Source organism: Hyla sarda, chromosome 12, assembly GCF_029499605.1.
Source record: "Hyla sarda isolate aHylSar1 chromosome 12, aHylSar1.hap1, whole genome shotgun sequence".
In the NCBI taxonomy this organism is placed as follows: domain Eukaryota; kingdom Metazoa; phylum Chordata; class Amphibia; order Anura; family Hylidae; genus Hyla; species Hyla sarda.
The window spans coordinates 22,297,197-22,324,626 of record NC_079200.1 but is presented as its reverse complement, the minus strand read 5'-3'; the positions used below and the strand labels follow the sequence as shown (position 1 = coordinate 22,324,626).

The following is a 27,430-nucleotide window of genomic DNA, read 5'->3' as shown; positions in this document are numbered from 1 at the left end:
CAAGGATGTTAGTCCATGATGTTGTAAAATAAAGAAATCACTGGAGCATGTAAAGCAGTGGTCACACTGTGGCCCTCCAGATGCTATAAAACTTCAACTCCAAACATAATATATAAGATGTTTATTATGCCAAAGGTCTTGTACATCCTTCGTTCCCTTCCAGTATACATTCCTGCAAAAATTCTAAGTAATTTTAATAAACAAATGACTTCCTTTATATGGGGTAATTCTAAACCCAGAGTCTCCCTAATATCATTACAAAAATCATTCAGTCATGGTGGGATTGGATTACCCAACTACCACTCTTATTATAAATCCATAATTATAAGACAATCTTTGGAATGGTTAGTTCCCATGGAACTACAAAAACCTTGGGTAAAACTAGAATCGGAAATGGCGGGCATAAACGACTGGAAAGACATACTACTTAATATTCCACAAATTCACTTGCTTAATAAACCCAGATCTCCCCCGACCATCCAAATAGCCGGTAAAATTTGGAACTTAAAAACCACATCAATAGACGAAACTGAAGGAACCATTAGCTCCCCAAACAGAGCCCTGCTTGTCCTCAGTGTACAGAGCCCTGCTTGTCCTCAGTGTACAGAGCCCTGCTTGTCTTCAGTGTACAGAGCCCTGCTTGTCCTCAGTGTACAGAGCCCTGCTTGTCCTCAGTGTACAGAGCCCTGCTGGTCCTCAGTGTACAGAGCCCTGCTTGTCCTCAGTGTACAGAGCCCCGCTTGTCCTCAGTGTACAGAGCCCCATTTGTCCTCAGTGTACAGAGCCCTGCTTGTCCTCAGTGTACAGAGCTCTGCTTGTCCTCAGTGTACAGAGCTCTGCTTGTCCTCAGTGTACAGAGCCCTGCTTGTCCTCAGTGTACAGAGCCCTGCTTGTCCTCAGTGTACAGGGCCCTGCTTGTCCTCAGTATACAGAGCCCTAGCTTGTCCTCAGTGTACAGAGCCCTGCTTGTCCTCAGTGTACAGAGCCCTGCTTGTCCTCAGTGTATAGAGCCCTGCTTGTCCTCAGTGTACAGAGCCCTGCTTGTCCTCACTGCAGAGAGTCCTGCTTGTCCTCAGTGTACAGAGCCCTGCTTGTCCTCAGTGTACAGAGCCCTGCTTGTCATCAGTGTACAGAGCCCTGCTTGTCCTCAGTGTACAGAGCCCCACTTGTCCTCAGTGTACAAAGCCCTGCTTGTCCTCAGTGTACAGAGCCCTGCTTGTCCTCAGTGTACAGAGCCCTGCTTGTCCCCAGTGTACAGAGCCCCACTTGTCTTCAGTGTACAGAGCCCTGCTTGTCCTCAGTGTACAGAGCCCTGCTTGTCCTCAGTGTACAGAGCCCTGCTTGTCCTCAGTGTACAGAGCCCTGCTGGTCCTGAGTGTACAGAGCCCTGCTGGTCCTCAGTTTACAGAGCCCTGCTTGTCCTCAGTGTACAGAGCCCCGCTTGTCCTCAGTGTACAGAGCCCCATTTGTCCTCAGTGTACAGAGCTCTGCTTGTCCTCAGTGTACAGAGCTCTGCTTGTCCTCAGTGTACAGAGCCCTGCTTGTCCTCAGTGTACAGAGCCCTGCTTGTCCTCAGTGTACAGGGCCCTGCTTGTCCTCAGTATACAGAGCCCTGGCTTGTCCTCAGTGTACAGAGCCCTGCTTGTCCTCAGTGTACAGAGCCCTGCTTGTCCTCAGTGTACAGAGCCCTGCTTGTCCTCAGTGTATAGAGCCCTGCTTGTCCTCAGTGTACAGAGCCCTGCTTGTCCTCACTGCAGAGAGTCCTGCTTGTCCTCAGTGTACAGAGCCCTGCTTGTCCTCAGTGTACAGAGCCCTGCTTGACCCCAGTATACAGAGCCCTGCTTGTCCACCCTCACTTCCTGTATTTGGACTCCTCACAGAGACACACAGGCAGTAGCTGCAGGGACCAAAATATACACATTTTTAACCAATGTATATTACAAATATACATATAATGGAATTATGTACATAGATTTTGTTAATGACAGATACACTTCAAATCCCTTGATCATCTATTACACTTCATGTCTGTGTGCTTAGGTTGGCTACTACCATTAATAAAGAATCAGCGCCATTTTACCAGGATGGGAAGTCCATATATACGTATGCTATTTTTTTTAGCTATGATTCAACGATTATAAACCACTGGCAAGGATACCAAATAAACATCACACATATACTGAACCAAAAGTGCATCAATTTACCCTGGCAAGGAAGATTTCCTCAACCTCCCGCAGATTTCTTTCCATGAGATTTTCATACTCTTGTCGAATTTCTGATAACACACTGTTCAGATCCACACATGGAGCAGCATTTACTTCAACGCTGACCCGGGCGCCGAGCTGTGCACGTAGACAGTTCACTTCCTGTCAGAAAACCAACGTTATAATAAAATCGACAACTATAAAACATATGTTTATGGGAAAAATAATAGGAATGTGTTATGAGGTGGCTGCAACCTAATTCATCTCATGAACAGATAACCAAGATGGTTGACAGCCCCCATAAACATAGACACCAGATTCCCAAAAAACTGTTATGTCGACAGCACCCTTAAAGGGGTAGTCCACTGCCCCAATGTCTGCAACCCAAGGTCGTGAGGTCATGGCCATGCCCCCTCAATGCAAGTCTATGGGAGGGGGTGTGGCTGCCGCCACACCCCCTCACATACGCTTGCATTGAGGGGGCATGGATGTGACATCACTAGGGGTGTGGACGTGATGTCAACACCCCGCAGCCCGCACCCAGCGTTCGTAATAAAATGTTCCGAATGCTGGGGTCGTGGAGTGCTCCATTAAAGGGGTACTACCGTGCTGACAACTTATCCCCTATCTAAAGGATAGGGGATAAGTTGCCTGATCATGCGGGGTTCTGCCGCTGGCGACCCCCGCGATCTCACACGTAGCACCCCGCTCTCAGCAGGCCCTGGAGCGAACATATTCTCCGGGTCTGATGACAGGGCCTCGCCCCTGTCTCGCCCCCTGCCATAGACTTACGTTGAGGGGGCAGAGCGTGACGTCGCATGGGGGCGGAGCCGTGACGTCACGATACTCCGGCCCCGTGATCGGCAGTCATCAGACCAGGAGCGATCCTTTAGATAGGGGATAAGTTGTCAGCATGGTAGTACCCCTTTAAAGGGGTACTCCACTGGAAAACATTTTTTTTTTTTATAAACTGGTGCCAGAAAGTTAAACAGAATTGTAAATTACTACTATATAAAAATCTTCCTGTACTTATCAGCTGCTATATGGTTCACAGGAAGTTATTTTCTTTTTTTAATTTCCTTTCTGTCTGACCACAGTGCTCTCTGCTGACACCTCTGTCCATTTTAGGAACTGTCCAGAGCAGGAGGAAACCTATCCTGTTCTGGACAGTTCCTGACATGGACAGAGGTGTCAGCAGAGAGCACTGTAGTCAGACAGAAAGGAAATTTAAAAAGAAAATAACTTCCTCTGTAGTATACAGCCGCTGATAATTACTGGAAGGGTTAAGATTTTTAAATAGAAGACATTTGCAAATCTGTTTAACTTTCTGGCACCAGTTGATAAAAAAAAAATGTTTTCCAGTGGAGTACCCCTTTAACTTTCCCTATTACTCCACTATACTTTACCTCTTCGTGGTTCTTCTTCAGTTCTTGAAGCTCATCCTGTAGGTTTTGTACAGTGAACTGTAGGTCACGTATCTCCATGTTAAGTCTTTCTAAAACTCTATGTAAACCAAAGATGTCGGACTCGGTGCTTTTTCTCAGATTCACTTCCAGCTCAAGTCTGAAATGCGGAGAAATAAATTAACCAAATATCATCCATGTCCTCAATTAGAAAAGAATCATTGAGAGGCATATGCCTGTGTGGCAGCCTCAGAAATCTACGCCAACTCGGGAGTATATGGGGAGATCCTGCCCCTTTATGCCATGCCATACACCTTGTCTGCACACTTGGCAAACACGGCACAAATGCAGTAAAAAGTTGCACATTTTTGCTTAAAGGGGTATCCCAGGAAAAAACTTTTTTATTTTTTATATCAACTGGCTCCAGAAGGTTAAACAGATTTGTAAATTACTTCTATTTAAAAATCTTAATCCTTCCAATAATTATCAGCTGCTGAAGTTCAGTTGTTCAATTCTGTCTGGCAACAGTGCTCTCTGCTGACATCTCTGCTTGTCTCGGGAAATGCACAGAGCAGAATAGGTTTGCTATGGGGATTTGTTTCTACTCTGGGCAGTTCCCGAGACACGTGTCATCAGAGAGCACTTAGAAAAGAACAACTCGACTTCAGCAGCTCATAAGTACTGAAAGGATTAATATTTTTTAATAGAAGTAATTTACAAATCTGTTTAACTTTCTGGAGCCAGTTGATATATATATATATATATATATATATATATATATATATATATATATATATATATAAAAGTTTCCTGGATAACCCCTTTAAACACATTGGGGGAGATTTATGAAAACCCGTCCAGAGGACAAGTTGCTAAGTTGTTCACTGCAACCAATCAGATTGCTTCTTTCATTTTTGAAAAGGCCTCTGGAAAAATGAAAGGAGCGATCTGATTGGTTGCTATGGGCAACTCAGAAACTTTTCCTCTGGACGGGTTTTGATAAATCTCCCTCATTGTGGGCTATATTGTATATATCAATCTTCTCAGCTACTATAACATGTTATCCACAGAACGGACACCATGGTGGGAATGTGAAAATAATCCTCAACATTTAATCATTTTAAAATTCTATTTCGCTTACTTACTTGTTCTTAAAGTCATCGGCAGCCAGTTTGGCATTGTCCATATCCAAGAACGCTCTGGCATTTTCCACATAGTATATAGGGATCTATAAAACAAGAAAAATCGAGAAATATGAATCTAAATATTATGTGTTATGTTGCTTCGAGAGAATGTTAACTATAACTTAATACTTTATGAAATGTCATATTCCCAACATTCAATAAACTTAAAGGGGCAGCAAATAGTTAATTAGTAGTGTTGAGCGGCATAGGCCATATTCGAATTCGCGAATATTCGCGAATATATGGACTAATATTCGTCAAATATTCGCGAATATTCGCATATTCGTTATATTCTCGTTTTATTTTCGCATATGCGAAAAGTCGTGTATGCGAAAATTAACATATGTGAATATTAGCATATACAAAATTAGCATACGCGAAAATTCGCATTTGCAAAGATTAGCATATGCTAATTTTCGCACGTGCGAATTTTCGCACGCCAGTCTCACACAGTAGTATTAGAGATTTCTTTACACCACACAAGCTGGAAGCAGAGAGGGGAGATCACTGTGATGTGTACTGTGAAAAAAAAAACAAAAAAAAAACACGAATATTCGTAACTACCAATATATAGCGCTATATTCGCGAAATTCGCGAATTCGCGAATATGCGATATTCGCGAATAATATTCGAATTGCGAATATTCGTGAGCAACACTATTAATTAGGTCTAGTCCTGTCGTATTATCTCAGTTCTCGCATTTTCATATATTCAAATCAGTCTTATTCACCAGAACAAATTTGATAAAGTTTACATAAACAGCCTCAAGGACAATAACAAAAAGGAATGGTTATGATGAAAAACCAAGAGGTGGACAATAATCATATACTCATTAACAACTTTAAAGGGGTAATCCTCAGAAAACATTGTTTTTTAAATCAACTGGTATCAGAAAGTTAAACAGATTTGTAAATTACTTCTATTTAAAAATCTTAATTCTTTCAGTACTTAGCTGCTGTATGCTCCAGAGGAAGTTGTGTAGTTCTTTTCTGTCTGACCACAGTGCTCTCTGCTGACACATCTGTCCATGTCAGGAACTGTCCAGAGCATGAACAAATCCCCATAACCTCTCCTGCTCTGGACAGTTCCTGACGTGGACAGAGGTGTCAGCAGAGAGCACTGTGGTCAGAAAGAAAGGAAATAAAAAATAAATAAAGAAAGAACTTCCTGTGGAGCATACAGCAGCTGAAGAGTACTGGAAGGATTAAGAAGTAATTTACAAATCTGTTTAACATCCTGGCATCAGTTGATTTAAAAAACTATGTTTTCCAGCAGAATACCCCTTTATGAGATTTTAGATACCTTGAACTGTCCCTGCTTTCTTATATTAATGCAAAGACAACAATGAAACATCTAGGTAAAAGGTCAAAAACTATGGATCATATGTTCACCTAAATTTCAAGAACACTCTGATGCTTTAGTTGAGTGGCCCCCATCCTCTTCATCCAAAAAACTACATTTTAAAAAATATTTTAAAAAATCCCATATTTGCATGTCTGTGATAGGAAAATGAGATTAGCCCCAATGAGGACAGGGGTGATGATTGATGACAATCTCTGTACAGAAAAGTAGAGAAAATGACCCGGCACTTGCAGTACTAGGGCACTCAATCTCAGGTAGCGGAAGAACGTGACAGAATGGACAGATTTGCAATTGGTGCCGGCGGTTCAGTGTCCACTTAGTTTAAAGATAACTATGTAGAGACAGAAGACAGAACAGCACTCACCATCCAACATAACTTTATTCAAGCATCTCGAAGGGAACAGGACTGGGACAGACTGTTTCACGCTCTCTTGTGCTTCCTCAAGCAAGCCTGAGGCATACAGGCTTGAGGAAGTGCAAGACAGCGTGAAACAGTCTGTCCCGGTCCTGTCCCCTTCCTCCACCGCTGTATCTGCCTGTCACCTTCGAGATGCTTGAATAAAGTTGCATTGGGTGGTGAGTGCTGTCCTGTCTTCTGTCGCTACATAGTCATCTTTGCACAGAGCTATGAAAGATATCGGTGCTATATAAGCAAGAGATGAGAACTAAGGACCATTAAGGTGCAATTTCTAAAATTACCTGTTTCTGAAGCTCTTCAATCTTCCTGAAGTAATTGCTGCAGTCTGGCAGACCATTGGGCTGGTTATTTTCATACCATTGTCGAATGTTCTTCTCCAGTTGACTATTATTTTGTTCCAAGGAACATACTTTTTCCATATATGAAGCCAACCGGTTGTTCAGTAGCTGCATGGTTTCCTTCTCACTGAAGCAAAAAAGACCATCATACCTTAATATGTTGTGAGCCTCATGGTTGACTAAGTGGTTTCCGTAGGTAAAGGGATGTGCTATTCCAGAGTTGCAGCCATAAGTGAAATATCTGGAGATGCTAATGCCTTTTCCACCTGAACCTCCATGGACACTGGGAGTTCTAACATGACCTCCGCGGCGGACCTGATGGCTTGTTCCATGGTGGGAGCTATTGGTTGCTGGACTTTGAGTTTGGCAACTTCCTTGGATGGATCCAGTTTTAATCTGCTTGGTGCTTTGGGCCATGGTAGAGGTAGAATGAAATATTCTCTTGATGAAGCCGCAAGGAATACAACAGCCTAAGAAAACTCCTATTGATCTTTTCTGGAGGATGAGCTTTTATAAAGCATCAAAGACGTTGTAAAATGCATGTTATGGTTATGAAGTTGTAAAAGGCTTCCATCAGGGTGGAATATAGAAGAGTCATTGATGAATGGGTAGTTATTCACTGTTATGGAGCTCTTTGACACACCTCAAATATATGACTGACTGCCAAACCATGGGGCCTCTGGTCACCATTCGCAATGTAATCAATGTAATATAATTGACAATTTTGACGAAATTTTTGTTTGCACACCACTGGGATGAAAAACACCTACATTTCAAACCTATTAGTAAATGTGAAAAATATATTGCAATAACTAAGCACATATAAAATAGTAATGTGTGGTAGTATTATTTTTATAGGGTACAGTGTGTGGCAGTATAATATAAAAAAAAGTCTCAGAGGGTACAATAAAAGTTGTCTACATATTTTACTGATATTGGCGGTTATGCACTTTTTTCCTCGTTGTATTTCTCTTTTGTGATTATTATACAGTATCTGCAAGGTTGTATCCAGAGGGTACAGTGTGTGGCAGTGTTATATTTATTGGGTGCAACATGTGCACAGGTTGTATCCAGAGGGTACAGTGTGTGGCAGTGTTATATTTATTGGGTACAATGTGTTGGCAGGTTGTATCCAGAGTGTGGGGTACTGTGGACCCTACATTGACTGGAAAGGTCTCCTGGGTCACAGGAAATGGAATCAATTCATATTTGGGGCAAAGAATATGGAATACATTCAAATGTAGTATGCTGTGTGGCAGGGTTATATTCAGGGGGCACAGTGTCTGGCAGGGTTATATTCAGAAGGCACAGAGTGTGGCAGTATTATGTCTATGTGCAGTATTATTTTTATAGGGTACACTATGTGGCAGTATAATATAAAAAAAATGCTCAGAGGGTACAATAAAAGTTGTCTACATATTTTACTGATATTGGCGGTTATGCACTTTTTTCCTCATTGTATTTCTCTTTTGTGATTATTATACAGTATCTGCCAGGTAGTTGCACCCGAATGTATACCCGAAAGTATTGTTAGTGGTAACCATACTTTGTTGCTGTTCAGAGTACAGTGTGTCTCAGTATTAAATTCAGAGAGTACAGTGTCTGGCAGGGCTATATTCAGAGCATACAGCGTGTGGCATTATTATATTAAGAGTGTACAGTATTCAGAGGATACAGTGTGTGGCAGTATTATATTCAGAGGGTACAGTATTCAGAGGGTACAGTGTGTGGCAGTATTATATTCAGAGGGTACAGTATGTGGCAGTATTATACTCAGAGAGTACAGTATTCAGAGGGTACAGTGTGTGGCAGTATTATATTCGGAGAGTACAGTATTCAGAGGGTACAGTGTGTGGCAGTATTATACTCAGAGAGTACAGTATTCAGAGGATACAGTGTGTGGCAGTATTATATTCAGAGTGCATAGTATTCAGAGCGTACAGTGTGTGGCATTACTATATTAAGAGTGTACAGTATTCAGAGGATACAGTGTGTGGTATTATTATATTCAGAGGGTACAGTATTCAGAGGGTACAGTGTGTGGCAGTATTATACTCAGAGAGTACATTATTCAGAGAGTACAGTGTGTGGCAGTATTATATTTATAGGGCACAATGTGTGCACAGGTTGTATCCAGAGGGTACAGTGTGTGGCAGTGTTATATTTATTGGGTACAACATGTGCGCAGGTTGCATCCAGAGGGTACAGTGTGGCAGTGTTATTGTCATGCCGAGCACTCTGGGTCCCACTGCTTCCCCGGAGCATTCGCGGCGTGCCTCTGTATGCAGCGCTCCGGTCGGCACCGCTGACCGCGAGAGCTGCTTCCATGTCACCGGAGGGGACGCGATCCGAGGTACGGGACGTGCCCGCTCTTGGATCGCGCCCCGTGTCTCTCATCTGCCCTGTCCTCCTGCTCAGTCCCGGCGCGCGTGGCCCCGCTCTCTAGGGCGTGCGCGCCGGGTCTCTCAGATTTAAAGGGCCAGTGCACCAATAATTGGTGCCTGGCCCAATTAGTTCCAAGCTCTCCCTACACTATATAACCCACTTCCCCTTCCTGTCCTTGCCGTATCTTGTTGCCTGTGTTTCCAGACCCTTGCCATTGCCCCTGACTACGAACCGTTGCTGCCTGCCCTGACCTTCTGCTACGTCTGACCTTGCCTTTTGCCTAGTCCTTCTGTACCGCTCCTGACTCAGCAGTCAGTGAGGTTGAGTCGCTATCGGGTGGAACGACCTGGGGGTTACCTGCCGCAGCAAGTCCATCCCGCTTTGCGGCAGGCTCTGGTGAAAACCAGTAACCTCTTAGATTCTGTTCCCCTGGTACGGCCCACGTCCTCACCTCACTGACACAGAGGATCCACCACCCGTGTCCTCCCGGCATACCAGTCCGGATCCTGACAGTTATATTTATTGGATACAATGTGTTGGCAGCTTGTATCCAGAGCGTCCAGTGTGTGGCAGGGTTGTATTAATAGGGTGCAATGTGTGGCAGTATTATATTCAGAGGGTACCTTGAAGGACCTTGAAAAGTCAGAAGCAACAGGAGCTCTGACAGGCAGTGAGGGATTATTATCAGGGTGTCTGTCAGGCTGCTGAGGGCTCCAAAACTTACTGAAAACGTTGACTGTGTAAGGGGAGATCAGAGAAGACTTCTCCTGGAGCTGCAGCCGGTCTCTATACAGACAACCTCAGTGGACTATGGGGAAGATTTATCAGACTTGTGTACATGAAAAGTTAACCAGTTGCCCATAGCAAACAATCAGATCGCTTCTTTCATTTTTCAGAGATCATTTAAAAAAAGGAAAGAAGCAAACTGATTGGTTGCTATGGGCAACTGCACCACTCTTTCTCTACACAGGTTTAGGTGTCAGCAGAGAGCACAGTGGTCAGACAGAAAGGAAACCAATCCTGCTCTGGACAGTTCCTGACATGGACAGAGGTGTCAGCAGAGAGCACTGTGGCCAGACTGGAAAGAACTACACAACTTCCTGTGGAGCATATAACAGCTGATAAGTACTGGAAGGATTAAGATTTTTAAATAGAAGTAATTTACAAATCTGTTTCACTTTCTGGCACCAGTTGATTTAGAATTTTTTTTTTTCCAGTGGAGTACCCCTTTAACTCAGAATTCCCTACTAAGACTAGGAATGCTCTTACAATTGCCAGACCTTTATAATGAAGACAAGTAATTCTATATGTAAGGTACAAAAGTCATGTGTTTAGATTCATATCATCTCAAACATCCCCTGCAGCATTTAACTGAAGTAAGAACAGAAACTCAGCATATTTTAGTAAATTCAAATAACCTGTCAACTATGGAAGCATACCTTCTGTACAGTATATAATTATGTCACTATATTTCCATCGCTTTGCTGACAGTGAATACGAGGATGAGATTGATGACTTGTGACTACTCACTTACTTTACTGCAAGGCACAAATTCAGTCCTCTGAACCTTAATTTATGGAAGGTGATCTCATAATGAGAGGCCACCATTTAGACTCTTTACATGTTTATGGATATTAGTCTCACCCATTCTGTTGTCATATTCGACACTTTACATAGTCACATAGTAATTCCCATCCAGTTCAGCCTAGTACCCTGTAGTGTTGATCCAGAAGAAGGAAAAAAAAAAAAAAGACATGGGGGAGATTTATCAAAACCTGTCCAGAGGAAAAGTTACTGAGTTGCCCATAGCAACCAATCAGATCGCTTCTTTCATTTTTCAGAGGCCTTTTCAAAAATTAAAGACACGATCTGATTGGTTGCTATGGGCAACTCAGTAACTTTCCCTCTGGACAGGTGATAGCCCGTGGTGTTATCACTCTCCAGAAATGCACATTATTGTTTATGATTATTTATTGCTTATTACGTTACTTTAATTACATTATTACATTACCACTTATACATGACTATTTATTGCGTATAACGTTATTATTTGTTGCTTAGATTTATTGCAAAAGGCAAAAAGCTAATAAAATAGAGTATAAATTCTGAAATACATTGATCCTGAATCCATCTTTGCTGAAATCCACCGTTTTTTTTTCTCATGAGAAACGATTTCCTATTGACATTTTGTTCCGAACGCTAGGAGCCGAAGGCCGTGATTGTGATATCAAGGCCACGCCCCCTTGTGATGTCATGCCATGCCCCCCTCCATTCATGTCTATGGGAGGGGGCGTGTCATCCAACAGGCCCCCTCCCATAGACATGAATGGAGGGGGCGTGGCGTGACATCACAAGGGGGCGTGCCCATGACGCCATAACCAATGTCACAGGAAGCTGGTGTTTGTTTAGAACGTTGGGTGCTGCGGGAGATCGAGGGGGCCCCAGAAGCGGGAACCAGTGGCGTTGCTAGAGTTGGTGTCACCCGGTGCGGTAGAAAATGGTGTCACCCCCATACGTACCCCCTCACCCCAGTAAGTTTTTAGCCTGTTGTGACAGACACCATTGTTGTAGCGCATTGTGAGAAATTCCAGTATAATAATCAGATATACCAGTTGCCACAGAATGGGAAAGTGTTAAAGAAGTTTTCACCATTGAAATATACAGCTCACAGAATTACTTAAAGGGGTACTCCACTGGAAAACATTTACTTCTATATCAACTGGTGCCAGAAAGTTAAACAGATTTTTAAATTACTTCTATTTAAAATCTTAATACTTACAGTACTTATAAGCTGATGTATGCTCCACAGGAAGTTGTGTAGTTCTTTCCAGTCTGACCACAGTGCTATTTGCTGACACCTCTGTCCATGTCAGGAACTGTCCATGTCAGGAACTGTCCAGAGGTGTCAGCACAGAGCACTGTGGTCAGACAGAAAATAAATTAAAAAAGAAAATAACTTCCTGTGAATCGCTTATACAGCAGCTAATAAGTACTGGAAGGATTAAGATTTTTAAATAGAAGTAATTTACAAATCTGTTTAACTTTGTAGCACCAGCTGATTAAAAAAATGTTTTCCAGTAGAGTACCCCTTTGAGCAGTGGTGAGGTTATGCTGGGAGTTGTAGTTTCACTGACCTAACTGTAGAACTGACAAGTGACTACAGCTCTGATAGGACATAGAGAGGAGAATGTACAATGATATCAGTGACTACAGGTGACGTGTTCTCTATAGTGAGGAGAATACACAATGATATCAGTGACTACAGGTGACGTCTTCTCTATTGTGAGGAGAATATACAATGATATCAGTGACTACAGGTGACGTCTTCTCTATAGTGAGGAGAATACACAATGATATCAGTGACTATAGGTGACGTCTTCTCTATAGTGAGGAGAATACACAATGATATCAGTGACTACAGGTGACGTCTTCTCTATAGTGAGGAGAATACACAATGATATCAGTGACTACAGGTGACGTCTTCTCTATTGTGAGGAGAATACACAATGATATCAGTGACTACAGGTGACGTCTTCTCTATAGTGAGGAGAATACACAATGATATCAGTGATTACAGGTGATGTCTTCTCTATAGTGAGGAGAATGTACAATGATATCAGTGATTACAGGTGACGTCTTCTCTATAGTGAGGAGAATACACAATGATATCAGTGATTACAGGTGACGTCTTCTCTATAGTCTTCCCTTATCTAATTCAGATGGTACATACCGCCAGGACTTGTTCCAGCTAAAACTTCTCTCTGCAGAATGTGACGCCCAGACGTCTCCTCACTATGTCAGCGGATTCTCATCCTCTATATGAAAACAATTATTATTATAAACCTGACAGACACTGTATCCTCTAAATATAATACTACTATACACTACACTCTTTGATTATAAACCTTCCATACACCATACCCACTGAATATAATAATACCACACACTGTACATTCTGAATATAATACCAACACATACTGTACCCTCTGAATATAAATCTGCCACATACTGTACCTACTGAATATAATACTAACACATACTGTACCCTCTGAATATAATACTACCACAAACTGCGCCCTCTGAATATAATACTACCACAAACTGCGCCCTCTGAATATAATACTACCACAAACTGCGCCCTTTGAATATAAATCTGCCACATACTGTACCCTCTGAATATAAATCTGCCACATACTGTACCCTCTGAATATAAATCTGCCACATACTGTACCCCTGAATATAATACCGCCACATACTGTACCCTCTGAATATAAATCTGCCACATACTGTACCCTCTGAATATAAATCTGCCACATACTGTACCCTCTGAATATAAATCTGCCACATACTGTACCCCTGAATATAATACCGCCACATACTGTACCCTCTGAATATAATACTTAGAGATGAGCGAACTTACAGTAAATTCAACTCATCACAAACTTCTCTGCTCAGCAGTTGATGACTTTTCCTGCATAAATTAGTTCAGCTTTCAGGTGCTCCCGTGGGCTGGAAAAGGTGGATACATTCCTAGAAGACTCTTTCCTAGGACTGTATCCACCTTTTTCAGCCCACTGGAGCACCTGAAAGCTGAACTAATTTACGCAGGAAAAGTTATCAACTGCCAAGCCGAGAAGTTCGTGACTAATCGAATTTACTGTAAGTTCACTCATCTCTAATAATACTACCACAAACTGCGCCCTCTGAATATAATACTACCACAAACTGCGCCCTCTGAATATAACGTTGCCATACAGTGCACCCTCTGAATATAATACCACAACCGCAGTAACACCCCTCAACATCCGTTAGCTGATGCTATTACCACGGGAGGGGGGTATTGGTGGTGTTGCTAGTGGATGATGGGGGTGCTACTACTGGGTGGGGTGTTGCTGGAGGATGATGAGGGTGCTACTGGCCATCCCCCCTGGCAGTATCACCCCCATCATCCATCCGCAGGATCATCCTCCTGGCAGGAGCACCTCCATCATCCACCATTAGGATCTGCTGATGGAGGTGCTGCTGGGGGGGGGGGTGTTGCTGGTGGATGATGAGGGTGCTACTGCCAGGGGGGGAGCATAGATTCCCCACATTTGGTACCAGTTCCCCCACATTAGGTATGTACCAGTTACCCCACATTAGGTAGCAATTTCCCCACATTAGGTAGCACAGATTCCCCACATTAGGTAGCACAGATTCCTCACATTAGGTAGCAATTTCACCACATTAGGTAGCATAGACTCCCCACATAAGGTAGCATAGACTCCCCACATAAGGTAGCATAGACTCCCCACATAAGGTAGCACAGATTCCCCATATTAGGTAGCACAGACTCCCCACATTAGGTAGCATAGACTCCGCACATCTGGTAGTAGTTTCCCCACATTAGGCCGCAGGTTCCCTTGCAGGTTCCCCACAATGGGTCAAAGTCTCCCCACAATAGATCGCTGGTTATACCCCCCCCCCCACACACACACACACACACACACACACACACAAAAAAAAACACATACAACACAGAGACAAACACAAACACACACACACACACACACACACAGTCAGAGAGACAGACACACACACACACAGAGTCACATATACACACAGTCACACACACAGTCTCACACACACACAGTCACACACACAGTCTCAGTCTCACATACACACAGTCACACACACAATCTCACACACACAAGCAGAGATAGAGACAGAGAGACAGACATACACACTCACCCATCCAGCGCAGCACTCCTTCTCACCGGGCGCCGTACGAGTGACGTAACTCACGTCCTCCTGCGCGGCCATGCGGTGTGATGTCAGGCCGGCGCAGACGTGGGAGCAGAGGACGGGCACAGTGCTGGTGAAGGTGAGGGGGGGGGTGATGACGGATGGGCGCACAGTGAAGGTGAAAGAGGGGGGGGGGGTGATGACGGACGGGCGCACCGCACACACAGCACAGGGCGGGGGGGTGCTGACGGATGGGAGGCCGGTCGGGCACAGATGGGGGGGGGGTGTCTGTGTAGCTGGGGAGGGGGGGTGCTGCGGAGCGTCTTGGTGTCACCCCATTAGGTTGGTGTCACCCGGTGCGGGCCGCACCCCCCGCACCCGGGTCGCAACGCCACTGAACCCCCCGATCAGACATCTTATCCCCTTTCCTTTGGATAGAGGATAAGATGTCTAGTAGCGAAGTACCTCTTTAAAGGGAACATATCACCATATTCTACCCATTATATCTCTAAACAACATTGTTCTTTAGGGTAAAACAAGATTTATTTCCATGTCTTTCTTGGGATCCTCTAAAGCGGCCAAAAGGAAGTTTTAAAAATGTCCCACACTGTATGATAATCAGGAGCAGTCATTGGGGCAAGCGGCATCTTCATGTAGTCACGGAGCTTCGGGTTGTAATCACTCCCACTCAGACATGACTGGCATCGCGGGCACCACCAACGACACCCCTCTGCTCCCTCGAGCAGGCCCAGAAGCAACTTTAGACCCAGACAGTGCAGCATCTGAGTCTGCGCAAGATTTCAGTGCGCAGAGGGAGTTGAGCGGTGATGTTTCTGTGGTGTCCCAGTACCGTATTTCATACGTTACCTGTATAGAGGTCCCCATAGTCAGAGTCCCTAGGATGTTGGGGTCCCTCTTTTGTAGTTTTCCCCTTGTCACCCCTCAGTTAGTCAATGACTATATAGCAGTTCTTATCAATATAAATATAAGTATAAGTATAGATATGTATATATTTAGTTATCTACCTGTTCGGAGCGTAGCAGGACCTGCGGGTCACGTGATTAGGTTAGAACTCTATGGTTTTGCTACAGGACCTTTGGAAGTTCCCGTGACGTGTTCACCCACAATGCACTCTAACGGTAAGTGACAGTCGTTACAGACCAATCCAAAACGGCCGGCCCCTGCCCAAATAAGGGATCTGCACCATATTGATCGTCCTCTTCTCTCTTGGGTTGCTGACTCTGGAATAGGTAGGACCTCCGCAGCTTACAAGACGATTTACTAGGCCAAAGCCTTGCAGCCTAGGCCTTTAACATAGCGGATAAACTAAGCAATTCCCCGCTACTCATCGCAAGATCACTGGACCTAAATCCTCCCCTAAATCCAGCGGATCTCTGCTATACAATCCTTAAGAAGCTAAATTGGGCTTATCTGATCCCAACCGACTGTCAATCGCTGCTCTAGCTATATGAAAAGAGACTCTGTTATCTGGACTGTTACTATTACTACATGTACAGAAATTCTTCAGTAAAAGTTTCAGCAAGTTTTCAGTTAACAGTGGTTGTGGACAATCTTTTATGTCTGCATCACCTAAAAAAGAAACAAAGTAACAAATATGTGGTCAGCATAACAGTTGGTAAACGTAACACGTTATGGGTATGAGCATAAGAACAGTAAATCTCCCAGGGCGAGGAGCAATAGAGAGTCCATGAAAAATGCATACAATAAGGAGGGAAAATTACGTCATAGTGTCGCCGCCGAGGTCACAGTTCAACACCTAGTAGCTCAATCATCGAACAGTATGTCTAAGACACATGGAGTGAGCGATATGAAGCAATATATGGCAGTCATGGACCACTCGGCTTGACCAGATAACTCAGGTTAAGGTAAGGAGGAAGAGGAGAAAAGGGGAGATGAGAGAGAGAAAGAAGGAGGGTAGTTTAGTATGCACCATCAACAGAGGGGGAGCAAAGAAGATGGAGATGGCACAATAGGAGGGGGCCAAGGATGGGTGGTGGGTCAGGACGAGAGAAGTAGAGAAGAGAATGGTAGAGAAAAAAAGGCCACAGACGCAAAAGGGGGGGTCAGTGGGTGCACATACCCGGTGGACCGGAATGCCGATACCTGTTCCATTAGGGTATACCGCGGTTTGCATCACTGCTCACAATTAAGGTCCCGAAACTCAGGGGAGTTCATATAGGAAAGCCATGGGGACCAGATTGTTTGAAATTTGAGGATTTGATTCCTGGAGTCGGCCAGGAGGAGTATGTAGGGGGATCCGTAGACTTACAAAGTCTTGGTATAACTGTCCTGGCTAACATCAGTAAGAAATGGGCTAGCTTAGAGGCTGACGGGAGAGAGGACTGTGGGAAGATAGAGAGCAGCACAACGGATGTTTCGGGAGGGATAGGGAAGTGATGGAGTGTATCGTGTGGAGGATGGAGGACCAATAACTACGTAACCTTGGGCAGGATAACCAGATATGTGTCATCGTCTCTCCCGGTTGTCCACATCTCCAACAGAGATTTGGTACAGACGGGTACATGCGTGAGAGGAGAGCTGGGGTCCTATACCCCAGGATATGATTTTATAATTGGTTTTGTGCGTCCTACATGAAATTGAGGACTTGTGGCAATGGGTGAAGACACGTTTCCAGTCGCCCTCCGACAGCGGTTGTCCCATCTCTTTCTCCCACGCAGCACAAAAAGGTAGAGAAGACATAGGGCCTGCCTCTAGGAGCAGGGGATAGAGAACACTTATGGCATGTGGGATGGCTGAGGACTGAGTGCATAGGCTCTCAAATTGAGTGAGTGGGCGATGCAGTCTGAGGGAGTGTTTGTGAGAGGCATAAAAATGACGGAGCTGATTATATTGAAAGTTGTGCATGATGGAGTGCGGGGAGGATCCTAAAATGTCATGGAGGTGTTTGAGGTCGTGGTCCAGCAGGACTGAGCGGAATGCTCCCACAAGACTTTATCCTCTCATCCACCACCACATTTCTGTGCTACCAAAGGTGAAATGAAGTATAAGGGTGCGTTCACACGCTCTTTGTTTTTGCGGGTTTTCCGCTGTGTATTTGAAAGGGGCAGGCTCTTTTCGGCTGTCCATAGCAGATTGTCCGCGGCGGAATTTACTATGCGGAAAATCCGCCGCAGTCCCTACTGACTTCAATGGGGTTTGCGGCGTATTTTCCGCAGCGTAAATTCCTCCATGGAAAATCTGCTGCGGATAGCCGAGAAGAGCCCTCACCCTTTGAAATACGCAGCGGAAAACCCGCAAAAACAAAGAGCGTGTGAACGCACCCTAAGGGTGCATGCACACCACGTTTTTGCTATACAGTTCCCGTAAACGGTTTCAAGTTAAAAACAGTACGGAACCATATAGAAAACCGTATGCATTGACGTAACATTGTAAACCGTACGTCAAACGCATCATCCGGTTTAGTCCGTTTTGCGTCTTATATGGTTTTGTCCATTTTTTTCCCGTACCCAAAATTGTAGTCTATCACAGTTTTTGGTCTGGATGAAAAACCGTATTAAACCGTATATGTTTTTTATTTTAACATGGGAGTCAGTGGGAAGCGTACAGAACCGTATGTGCATACGGTTCCATCCGGTTTTCACCATACGGTTTTTGACTTTGCACATTTTTTTTTCTTGGAATTTCAATCAAACAAGTGAAACTTTATTCAAAATGGAGTGAAAAGCTAAAAACGTATACGGGTTGAAATTTTTACACACGTTTTGATACAGTTTAGTATACACAATAGTCATGGAAACCAATAGCCTTTCGATTTAATGCCTGACATAATAGGTCCTCCGGAGTGAGAAGTTCTGTTTGTAGCTGCTCTTCATTCCAGCAAATAGATGGATTCCCTCTTAAAGGGGTAATCTGGTGGAATTATTTAATTTGTTGAAAAATAACAAACACTTTACCTTACCTTCTGCCGCTCCCTTGTAGCTCTGATGTAGTAGCACCCTATCCAAGACCGGTGACTCTACTTTCCCCCGAGCTGCAGAACATAGCTTCTACAGCCAGGGAAACTGACAGTGCTGTCCGTCAACCACTGGCCGAGGTGGGACACGGCCGTGGCTAGTGATTGGTGGAGCAGCGCTGTGACGTCATGTCTACAGCTCCGGCCATTAAAGCAGATGGTCAGCAGTGATCGGTTGGAGATGGGGCCTCCAGAGCCTGGAGCAATGAGGGAGCAGCAAAATGTTACCTAAAGTGTTTATTATTTCTGTAGGCAACATGGGGACAGTACCAAATTAAATAATTTGACTGAATAATCCTTTAAAGGGAAGGGTCACACGTAAAGGATCTGCCGGTGATCCGACACATAATGTGCCTCCAGCTGTTGCCCCACCACGTCCTGCCCCTGACCTGCTTGCAGCAACAATCCGTGACCCTACCCTAAAGGAAGTTAGAATTTAAAGGGGTATACCAGCCACGCCCCATAGTGACGTCACACCATGCCCCTCCATTCATGTCTATGGGAAGGGGTGTGACGTCACTGGGGGATGTGGCCGTGACATCGCGTCCCTGTCTCGGAGGCAACGCCCGGCACAGAATGCCAGGGGCCCCGTGATCTCTTAAGAATGGGGCCCCGGCTCTCAGACAGTGTGAGTGAGAGCTACAGTTGGCACACCCTTCCTTTACTTCTTTAGGGGCGCCGGTGATGCCCGAGTGCTGTAACTTGGGTATCTTCTGCGCTTCTATTGAAACTGATGGAGTGTGTGTCGTCTGCAGCACCGACTCCATCTGAGAGCCGGGGCCCCATTCTGGAGATCACCAGGGGCCCAGTTATAAGATACCCCTGCGATCAGATACTTATTCTCTATGCTGTGGATAGGGGCTAATTTTATTATTATTATAATTTTTTTTTTTTACCAAACAACCCCTTTAACCCCTTAAGGACCCAGCCATTTTACACCTCAGGACCCGGCCATTTTTTGCAATTCTGACCACTGTCACTTTAAACATTAATAACTCTGGAATGCTTTTAGCTATCATTCTGATTCCGAGATTGTTTTTTCGTGACATATTCTACTTTAACATAGTGGTAAAATTTTGTGGTATCTTGCATCCTTTCTTGGTGAAAAATCCCAAAATTTTATGAAAAATTTGAAAACTTTGCATTTTTCTAACTTTGAAGCTCTCTGCTTGTAAGGAAAATGGATATTCCAAATAATTTTTTTTTATTCACATATACAATATGTCTATTTTATGTTTGCATCATAAAATTTATGTGTTTTTACTTTTGGAAGACACCAGAGGGCTTCAAAGTTCAGCAGCAATTTTCCAATTTTTCACAAAATTTCCAAACTCACAATTTTTCATGGACCAGTTCAGGTTTGAAGTGGATTTGAAGGGTCTTCATATTAGAAATACCCCACAAATGACCCCATTATAAAAACTGCACCCCCCAAAGTATTCAAAATGACATTCAGTCCGCGTTTTAACCCTTTAGGTGTTTCACAGGAAAAGCAGCAAAGTGAAGGAGAAAATTCACAATCTCCATTTTTTACACTCGCATGTTCTTGTAGACCCAATTTTTGAATTTTTACAAGGGGAAAAAGGAGAAAATGTATACTAATATTTGTAGCCCAATTTCTCTCGAGTAAGCACATACCTCATATGTCTATGTAAAGTGTTCGGTGGGCGCAGTAGAGGGCTCAGAAGCGAAGGAGCGACAAGGGGATTTTGGAGAGTACGTTTTTTTTAAATGGTTTTTGGGGGGCATGTTGCATTTAGGAAGCCCCTATGGTGGCAGAACAGCAAAAATCCCCCACATGGCATACCATTTTGGAAACTAGACCCCTTGAGGTACGTAACAAGGAATAAAGTGAGCCTTAATACCCCACAGGAGTTTCACGACTTTTGCATATGTAAAAAAATAAAAATAAAATTTCACTAAAATGTGTGTTTCCCCCAAATTTCACATTTTTGCAAGGGTTAATAGCAGAAAATACCCACCAAACATTGTAACCCCATCTCTTCTGAGTATGAAGGTACCCCATAAGTTGACCTGAGGTGTACTATGGGTGAACTACAATGCTCAGAAGAGAAGGAGTCATATTTGGCTTTTTGAGAGCAAATTTTGCTCGGGGGCATGTCACATTTAGGAAGCCCCTATGGTGCCAGGACAGCAAAAAAAAACACATGGCATACCATTTTGGAAACTAGACCCCTTGTGGAACGTAACAAGAAATAAAGTGAGCCTTAATACCCCACAGGGGTTTCACGACTTTTGCATACGTAAAAAAAAAAAAAAAATCACTAAAAGGTGTGTTTCCCCCCCAAATTTCACATTTTTGCAAGGGTTAATAGCAGAAAATACCCCCCAAAATTTTTAACCACATCTCTTCTGAGTATGGAGGTACACCATAAGTTGACCTGAAGTGCACTACGGGCGAACTACAATGCTCAGAAGAGAAGGAGTCATATTTGGCTTTTTGAGAGCAAATTTTGCTTGGGGGGCATGTCGCATTTAGGAAGCCCATATGGTGCCAGGACAGCAAAATAACCCCCACATGGCATACCATTTTGGAAACTAGACCCCTTGAGGAACGTAAGAAGGCGTAAAGTGAGCATTTACCCCCCACTGGTGTCTGTCCTATCTTTGGAACAGTGGGCTGTACAACATTTTTAATTTGCACAGCCCACTCTTCCAAAGATCTGTCAGACACCTGTGGGGTGTAAATTCTCACTGCACCCCTCATTACATTCCGTGAGGGGTGTAGTTTCCGAAATGGGGTCACATGTGGGGTTTTGTTTTTTTTGCGTTTGTCAAAACCGCTGTAACAATCAGCCACCCCTGTGCAAATCACCTCAAATGTACATGGCGCACTCTCCCTTCTGGGCCTTGTTGTGCGCCCCCAGAGCAGTTTGAGCCCACATATGGGGTATCTCCGTACTCGGGAGAAATTGCGTTACAAATTTTGGGGGGCTTTTTTCCCCTTTACCTCTTGTCAGAATGAAAAGTATAGGGCAACACCAGCATGTTAGTGTAAAAAGTTTATTTTTTTACACTAACATGCTGGTGTAGACCCCAACTTCACCTTTTCATAAGGGGTGAAAGGAGAAAAAGCCCCCCAAAATTTGTAAGGCAATTTCTCCCAAGTACAGCGATACCCCATATGTGGCCCTAAACTGTTGCCTTGAAATACGACAGGGCTCCAAAGTGAGAGCGCCATGTGCATTTGAGGCCTGAATTAGGGATTTGCATAGGGGTGGACATAGGGGTATTCTACGCCAGTTATTCCCAAACAGGGTGCCTCCAGCTGTTGCAAAACTCCCAGCATGCCTGGACAGTCAACGGCTGTCCGGCAATACTGGGAGTTGTTGTTTTGCAACAGCTGGAGGCTCCATTTTGGAAAGAGTGGCGTACCAGGCGTTTTTCATTTTTATTGGGGAGGGAGGGGGGCTGTGTAGGGGTATGTGTATATGTAGTGTTTTTTACTTTTTATTTTATTTTGTGTAAGTGTAGTGTAGTGTTTTTAGGGTACAGTCACACGGGCCGGGGATTACAGCGAGTTTGAGCTGCCGCGCAAAATTTGCTGCATTGCAAACTTGCAGCCCGATACTCACTGTAAGCCCCCTGCCCATGTGAATGTACCCTGTACATTCACAGGGGGGGGGGGGAAACCTCCAGCTGTTGCAAAACTACTACTCCCAGCATGCCTGAGAATGTTTGGGAGTTGTGGTTTTGCAACAGCTGGAGGCACACGGGTTGGGAAACATTGAGTTAGGAAACAATGTTTCCCAACCAGTGTGCCTCCAGCTGTTGCAAAACCACAACTCCCAAACATTCTCAGGCATGCTGGGAGTAGTAGTTCGGCAACATCTTTAGAGCCAGATGTTGCCAACTACAACTCCCAGCATGCTTGGAGTTGTAGTTTTGCAACATCTGGAGGACTACAGTTTGCAGACCACTAATGCAGTGGTTCCCAATCTATGCCCTTCCAGATGTTGCAAAACTACAACCCCCAGTATGCCAAAACTGTCCAGGCATGCTGGGAGTTGTAGTTCTGCAACATCTGAAGGGCCAGATGTTACAGAACTACAACTCCCAGCATGCCTGGACAGTAAGGGCATGCTGAGGATGTGTAGTTTTGCAACATCTGGAAGGGCACAGTGGTCCAAAAACTGTGGACCTCCAGATGTTGCAAAACTGCAACTCCCAGCATGCCCAGACGCCAAGGGCTGTCTGGGCATGCTAGGAGTTGTAGTTTACAGGGTCCTATTACAGCAATGCATGTCGCTTTACGGCGACCTGCATTGCTGTAAAGGGCCCGACCGCGGCTGAAGATCTACTCACCTGTCGCCGCCGCCATCTTCCTCGCCGGGATCCGGGTCTTCAAGGATGAGGTAAGTACCGGGGCCGGTCCCCAGCACTCCCCTGTCCCCCGCCGCGTCCTCCGGTCTTCCTCCCGTCCTCTCCGGACTTTCAGGGGCCGGGCAGGACGGGAGGAAGTAACCGCACCCCCTCCTGCGATTGGTCGGTTAACTAACCGACAGATCGCAGGGAATAGGAGGAGGTGGCAGGCTTGCCACCTCGCTCCTATACGTTAGCATGGTCCTGGCTGTCTGTGACAGCCGGGATCATGCGAAATTACCGGGCGGTCGGGTCCCAGAGACCCGATCAGCCCGGTATCACCGCAGATCGCAAGGGCGATTTCCCTTGCGATTTGCGGCGATCGCCGACATGGGGGGCCTACATGGCCCCCCTCGGCGTTTGCCCTGGATGCCTGCTGAAGGATTTCAGCAGGCATCCGGTTCCGATCTCTGCTCAACGCGCGGCAGGGACCGGAAAACGCCAGTACGTACGGGGACGTCCTGGGTCCTTAAGGCCCAGGGTGCGGGGACGTCCCCGTACGTTCTGGGTCCTTAAGAGGTTAATATATCCAGATGGAAAAAAAAAAAAGAACATTAGCATAACAGGTAGAAGAACAACGAGTCAAGTAAAATTAGTCTTAGCACATAGGCTCTGGTGATGAATCCGTTTAACCCCTTAAAGACGCAGGACGTATATTTACGTCCTGCGCCGGCTCCCGCGATATGAAGCGGGGTCGCGCTGCGAGCCCGCATCACATCGCGTCGGTCCCGGCGCTCATCAACGGCCGGGACCCGCGGCTAATGCCACACATCGCCGATCGCGGCAATGTGTGGTATTAACCCTTTAGAAGCGGCAGTCAAAGCTGACCGCCGCTTCTAAAGCGAAAGTGAAAGTATCCTGGCTAGTCAGTCGGGCTGTTCGGGACCGCTGCGGTGAAATCGCGGCGTCCCAAACAGCTGACAGGACACCGGGAGGGCCCTTACCTGCCTCCTCGGTGTCCGATCAGCAAATGAATGCTCCGTGCCTGAGATCCAGGCAGGAGCAGTCAAGCGCCGATAACACTGATCACAGGAATGTTAATACACGCCAGTGATCAGCATGAGAGATCAGTGTCTGCAGTGTTATAGGTCCCTATGGGAGCCGGGAGCCGGCGCAGGACGTAAATATACGTTTCGCGTCATTAAGGGGTTAAACGGATTCATCACCAGAGCCTATGAGACCTATAACACTGCAAAAAAAAGTTAAAAAAAAGTGTTAATAAAGGTAATTTAACCCCTTCCCTAATAAAAGTTTGAATCACCCCCGTTTTCCCATAAATAAAATAAAACAGTGTAAATAAAAAAAAAATATATATGTGGTATCGCCGCATGCGTAAATGTCCAAACTATAAAAATATATCATTAATTAAACCGCACGGTCAATGGCGTACGCGCAAAAAAAATCCAAAGTCCAAAAAAGCGTATTTTGGTCACTTTTTGTACCATTAAAAAATGAATAAAAAGTGATCAAAAAGTCAGATCAAAACAAAAATCATACCGTTAAAAACTTTAGATGATGGCGCAAAAAATTAGTCCTCATACCGCCCTGTACGTGGAAAAATAAAAAAGTTATAGGGGTCAGAATATGACATTTTTAAACGTATAAATTTCCCTGCATGTAGTTATGATTTTTTCCAGAAGTGCGACAAAATCAAACCTATATAAGTAGGGGATCATTTTAACCGTATGGACCTACAGAATAATGATAAGGTGTCATTTTTACCTAAATATGCACTGCGTAGAAATGAAAGCCCCCAAAATTTACAAAATGGTGTTTTTTCTTCGATTTTGTCACACAATGATTTTTTTTTCCGTTTCGCCTTGAATTTTTGGGTAAAATGACTAAGGTCACTGGAAAGTAGAATTTGTGAGGCAAATAATAAGCCATAATATGGATTTTTAGGTGGAAAATTGAGAGGGTTATGATTTTTAAAAGGTAAGGAGGAAAAAACGAAAGTGCAAATACGGAAAAACCCTGAGTCCGTAAGGGGTTAAAGGGGTACTCCGGTAAAAACCTTTTTTCTTTTAAATCAACTGGATCTGGAAAGTTAAACAGATTTGTAAATTACTTCTATTAAATTTTTTTAATCCTTCCTATACTTATTAGCTGCTGAACACTACAGAGGAAATTCTTTTCTTTTTGGAATGCTCTCTGATGACATCACAAGCACAGTGCTCTTTGCTGACGTTATTATAATAATAAGTCTTTATTTATTGTTGTCCTTAGTGGGATTTGATCCCAAGGCCCCAGCACTGCAAGGCAGCAGTGCTAACCACTAAGCCACCATGCTGCACTTAGCGTAAATCTGCTATGCACGGTTGCTAAAATGGACAGAGATGTCAGCAGAGAGCACTGTACTCGTGATGTTATCAGTGTTCCAAAAAGAAAGGAATGTCCTCTGTAGCATTTAGCAGCTAATAAGTACTGGAAGGATTAAGATTTTTTAATAGAAGTAATTTGCAAATATGAAGAAAAGGAAAAAAGGGTGCAAGTGCAGCTCACAATTAATGTGTAGACACTACCTGAGGTCAACAGGGCATGCAACTATACCACAGCTGCAAAAAATAACGAAATATGTATAGAAAAATATTGCCCGGACCTTCCAAGGTAGTGTGATTTGATTGAATAGACAATAGATAACTGGGTCGTACTCCAATAATAATTCAATGGTTATTTATTTAAAATGTATAGTGCATTACTCCTCACAGGGCCCTTGTGAGAAAAAACACATATAATAGATGTACAAAATTAGATATACAAGATTAAACGATCTTAAAATGTAAAAATATTATAAAAATATATCACTGGCATATAAAATAGCTCTATGTAGACGAATTCATATAACGTCTTTAGGGTATTGTGAAGATATAGTATAAATGTCCTTTTGTGTGGCAATTATAAATCAAAGTGGATACTCTATTACCGGTCCTGGATGATGTGGCTCTGTCAGCTCCCGTGCCCAGATAGCAGTCAGCGGTCTTAGATAGTACTGTGGCTTTAACTCTCAAGGTCCAGGTGTTATGCGTTAGTGGTCGTCCCAGGCTGGTGGCACTGGCAGGCGCCGATGGTGAATTCGCCGGGAGGCCGTGCGCTAGCAAGCGCCGATGGAAGATTTGTCAGGAGACCAAGCGCTGGCAGGCGCTGATGGTATCGATCTCCTCACCGCTGGACTTGGAAACCGGAGACTACACGCTGGGTAGATGGAGCTTGCCTCGTGTAGATGGCGTGTGACGTCAGCTTGAGCCGGAGCTGACCAGGTAAAATCAGGACCGGACACTAGTCTAGATCGACTAATGCGTAGGAGATCCACAATGTGATGAATTTGCTCCGTGAGCTAGAGCTTAAGTTCATGAAGAGCATAAATGCCAGTGAGCAAGATTAATGTACAGGACTAGACGCGTTTCAGGGTTCTCAAATACGACCCTTTCCTCAGTAGTCATGATTTTACCTGGTCAGCTCCGGCTCAAGCTGACGTCACACGCCATCTACACGAGGCAAGCTCCTTTTTCTATACACAATTTGCAAATATGTTTAACTTTCGGGCACCAGTTGATTTAAAAGAAAAAAGGTTTTCACCGGAGTACCCCTTTAAACCTAAGTGTGAATTCTAATAAGAATATATTGTCTTATTCATCTTATTAAACTTCATGATTATTTACTGCGGGGCTGTAACCTGGAGTCCTATGACTGGAGTGTGATTATTGACACTATTAACACAGAAGGACGTTCCTTCTGAGAAGCCTTTTAACATGAACATGCTAGAATAGTCAGCTTGGTGAAGAGGAAAAACACTGTATGACTGGGAATGATTCTATGTATGAGACATATGTGCATTTCTTTACATTGCTAACACATTAAGTAATGCACTGTATATTACTAGCTCTTTAGATTATGTTTAAAGCGCAACTGTCATGAGATTTGGGGCATATAACCTAACCACAGTGTGTGTATGGGGTGTAAAATATGTCTGCAGTCTTGCTTTTATACCTCTTAATACAGCTTTTATTAGCTCAAAAAACACTTTTATATGCAGCC

General features: G+C 44.2%; 1 protein-coding gene across 4 annotated transcripts in view; it reads right to left on the bottom strand.

The window, feature by feature from the left end:
* LOC130296598 (keratin, type I cytoskeletal 42-like) overlaps window positions 1-27,430 on the bottom strand; it is a 61,364-nt gene that overhangs the window by 23,924 nt on the left and 10,010 nt on the right. Inside the window, exons 1-5 of one of the 4 annotated variants that reach the window (XM_056548309.1) lie at window positions 10,939-10,994; window positions 6,853-7,036; window positions 4,753-4,835; window positions 3,611-3,767; window positions 2,205-2,366 (exon numbers count right to left, since the gene is read on the bottom strand). In XM_056548309.1, coding sequence (XP_056404284.1) covers window positions 2,205-2,366; window positions 3,611-3,767; window positions 4,753-4,835; window positions 6,853-7,023 — 573 coding nt within the window. In that variant the 5' untranslated portion in view covers window positions 7,024-7,036; window positions 10,939-10,994. Of the gene's footprint in view, window positions 1-2,204; window positions 2,367-3,610; window positions 3,768-4,752; window positions 4,836-6,852; window positions 7,606-10,938; window positions 11,080-27,430 lie in introns of those variants that run through there. The other 3 variants (XM_056548310.1, XM_056548308.1, XM_056548311.1) reach the window with 3 other exon arrangements.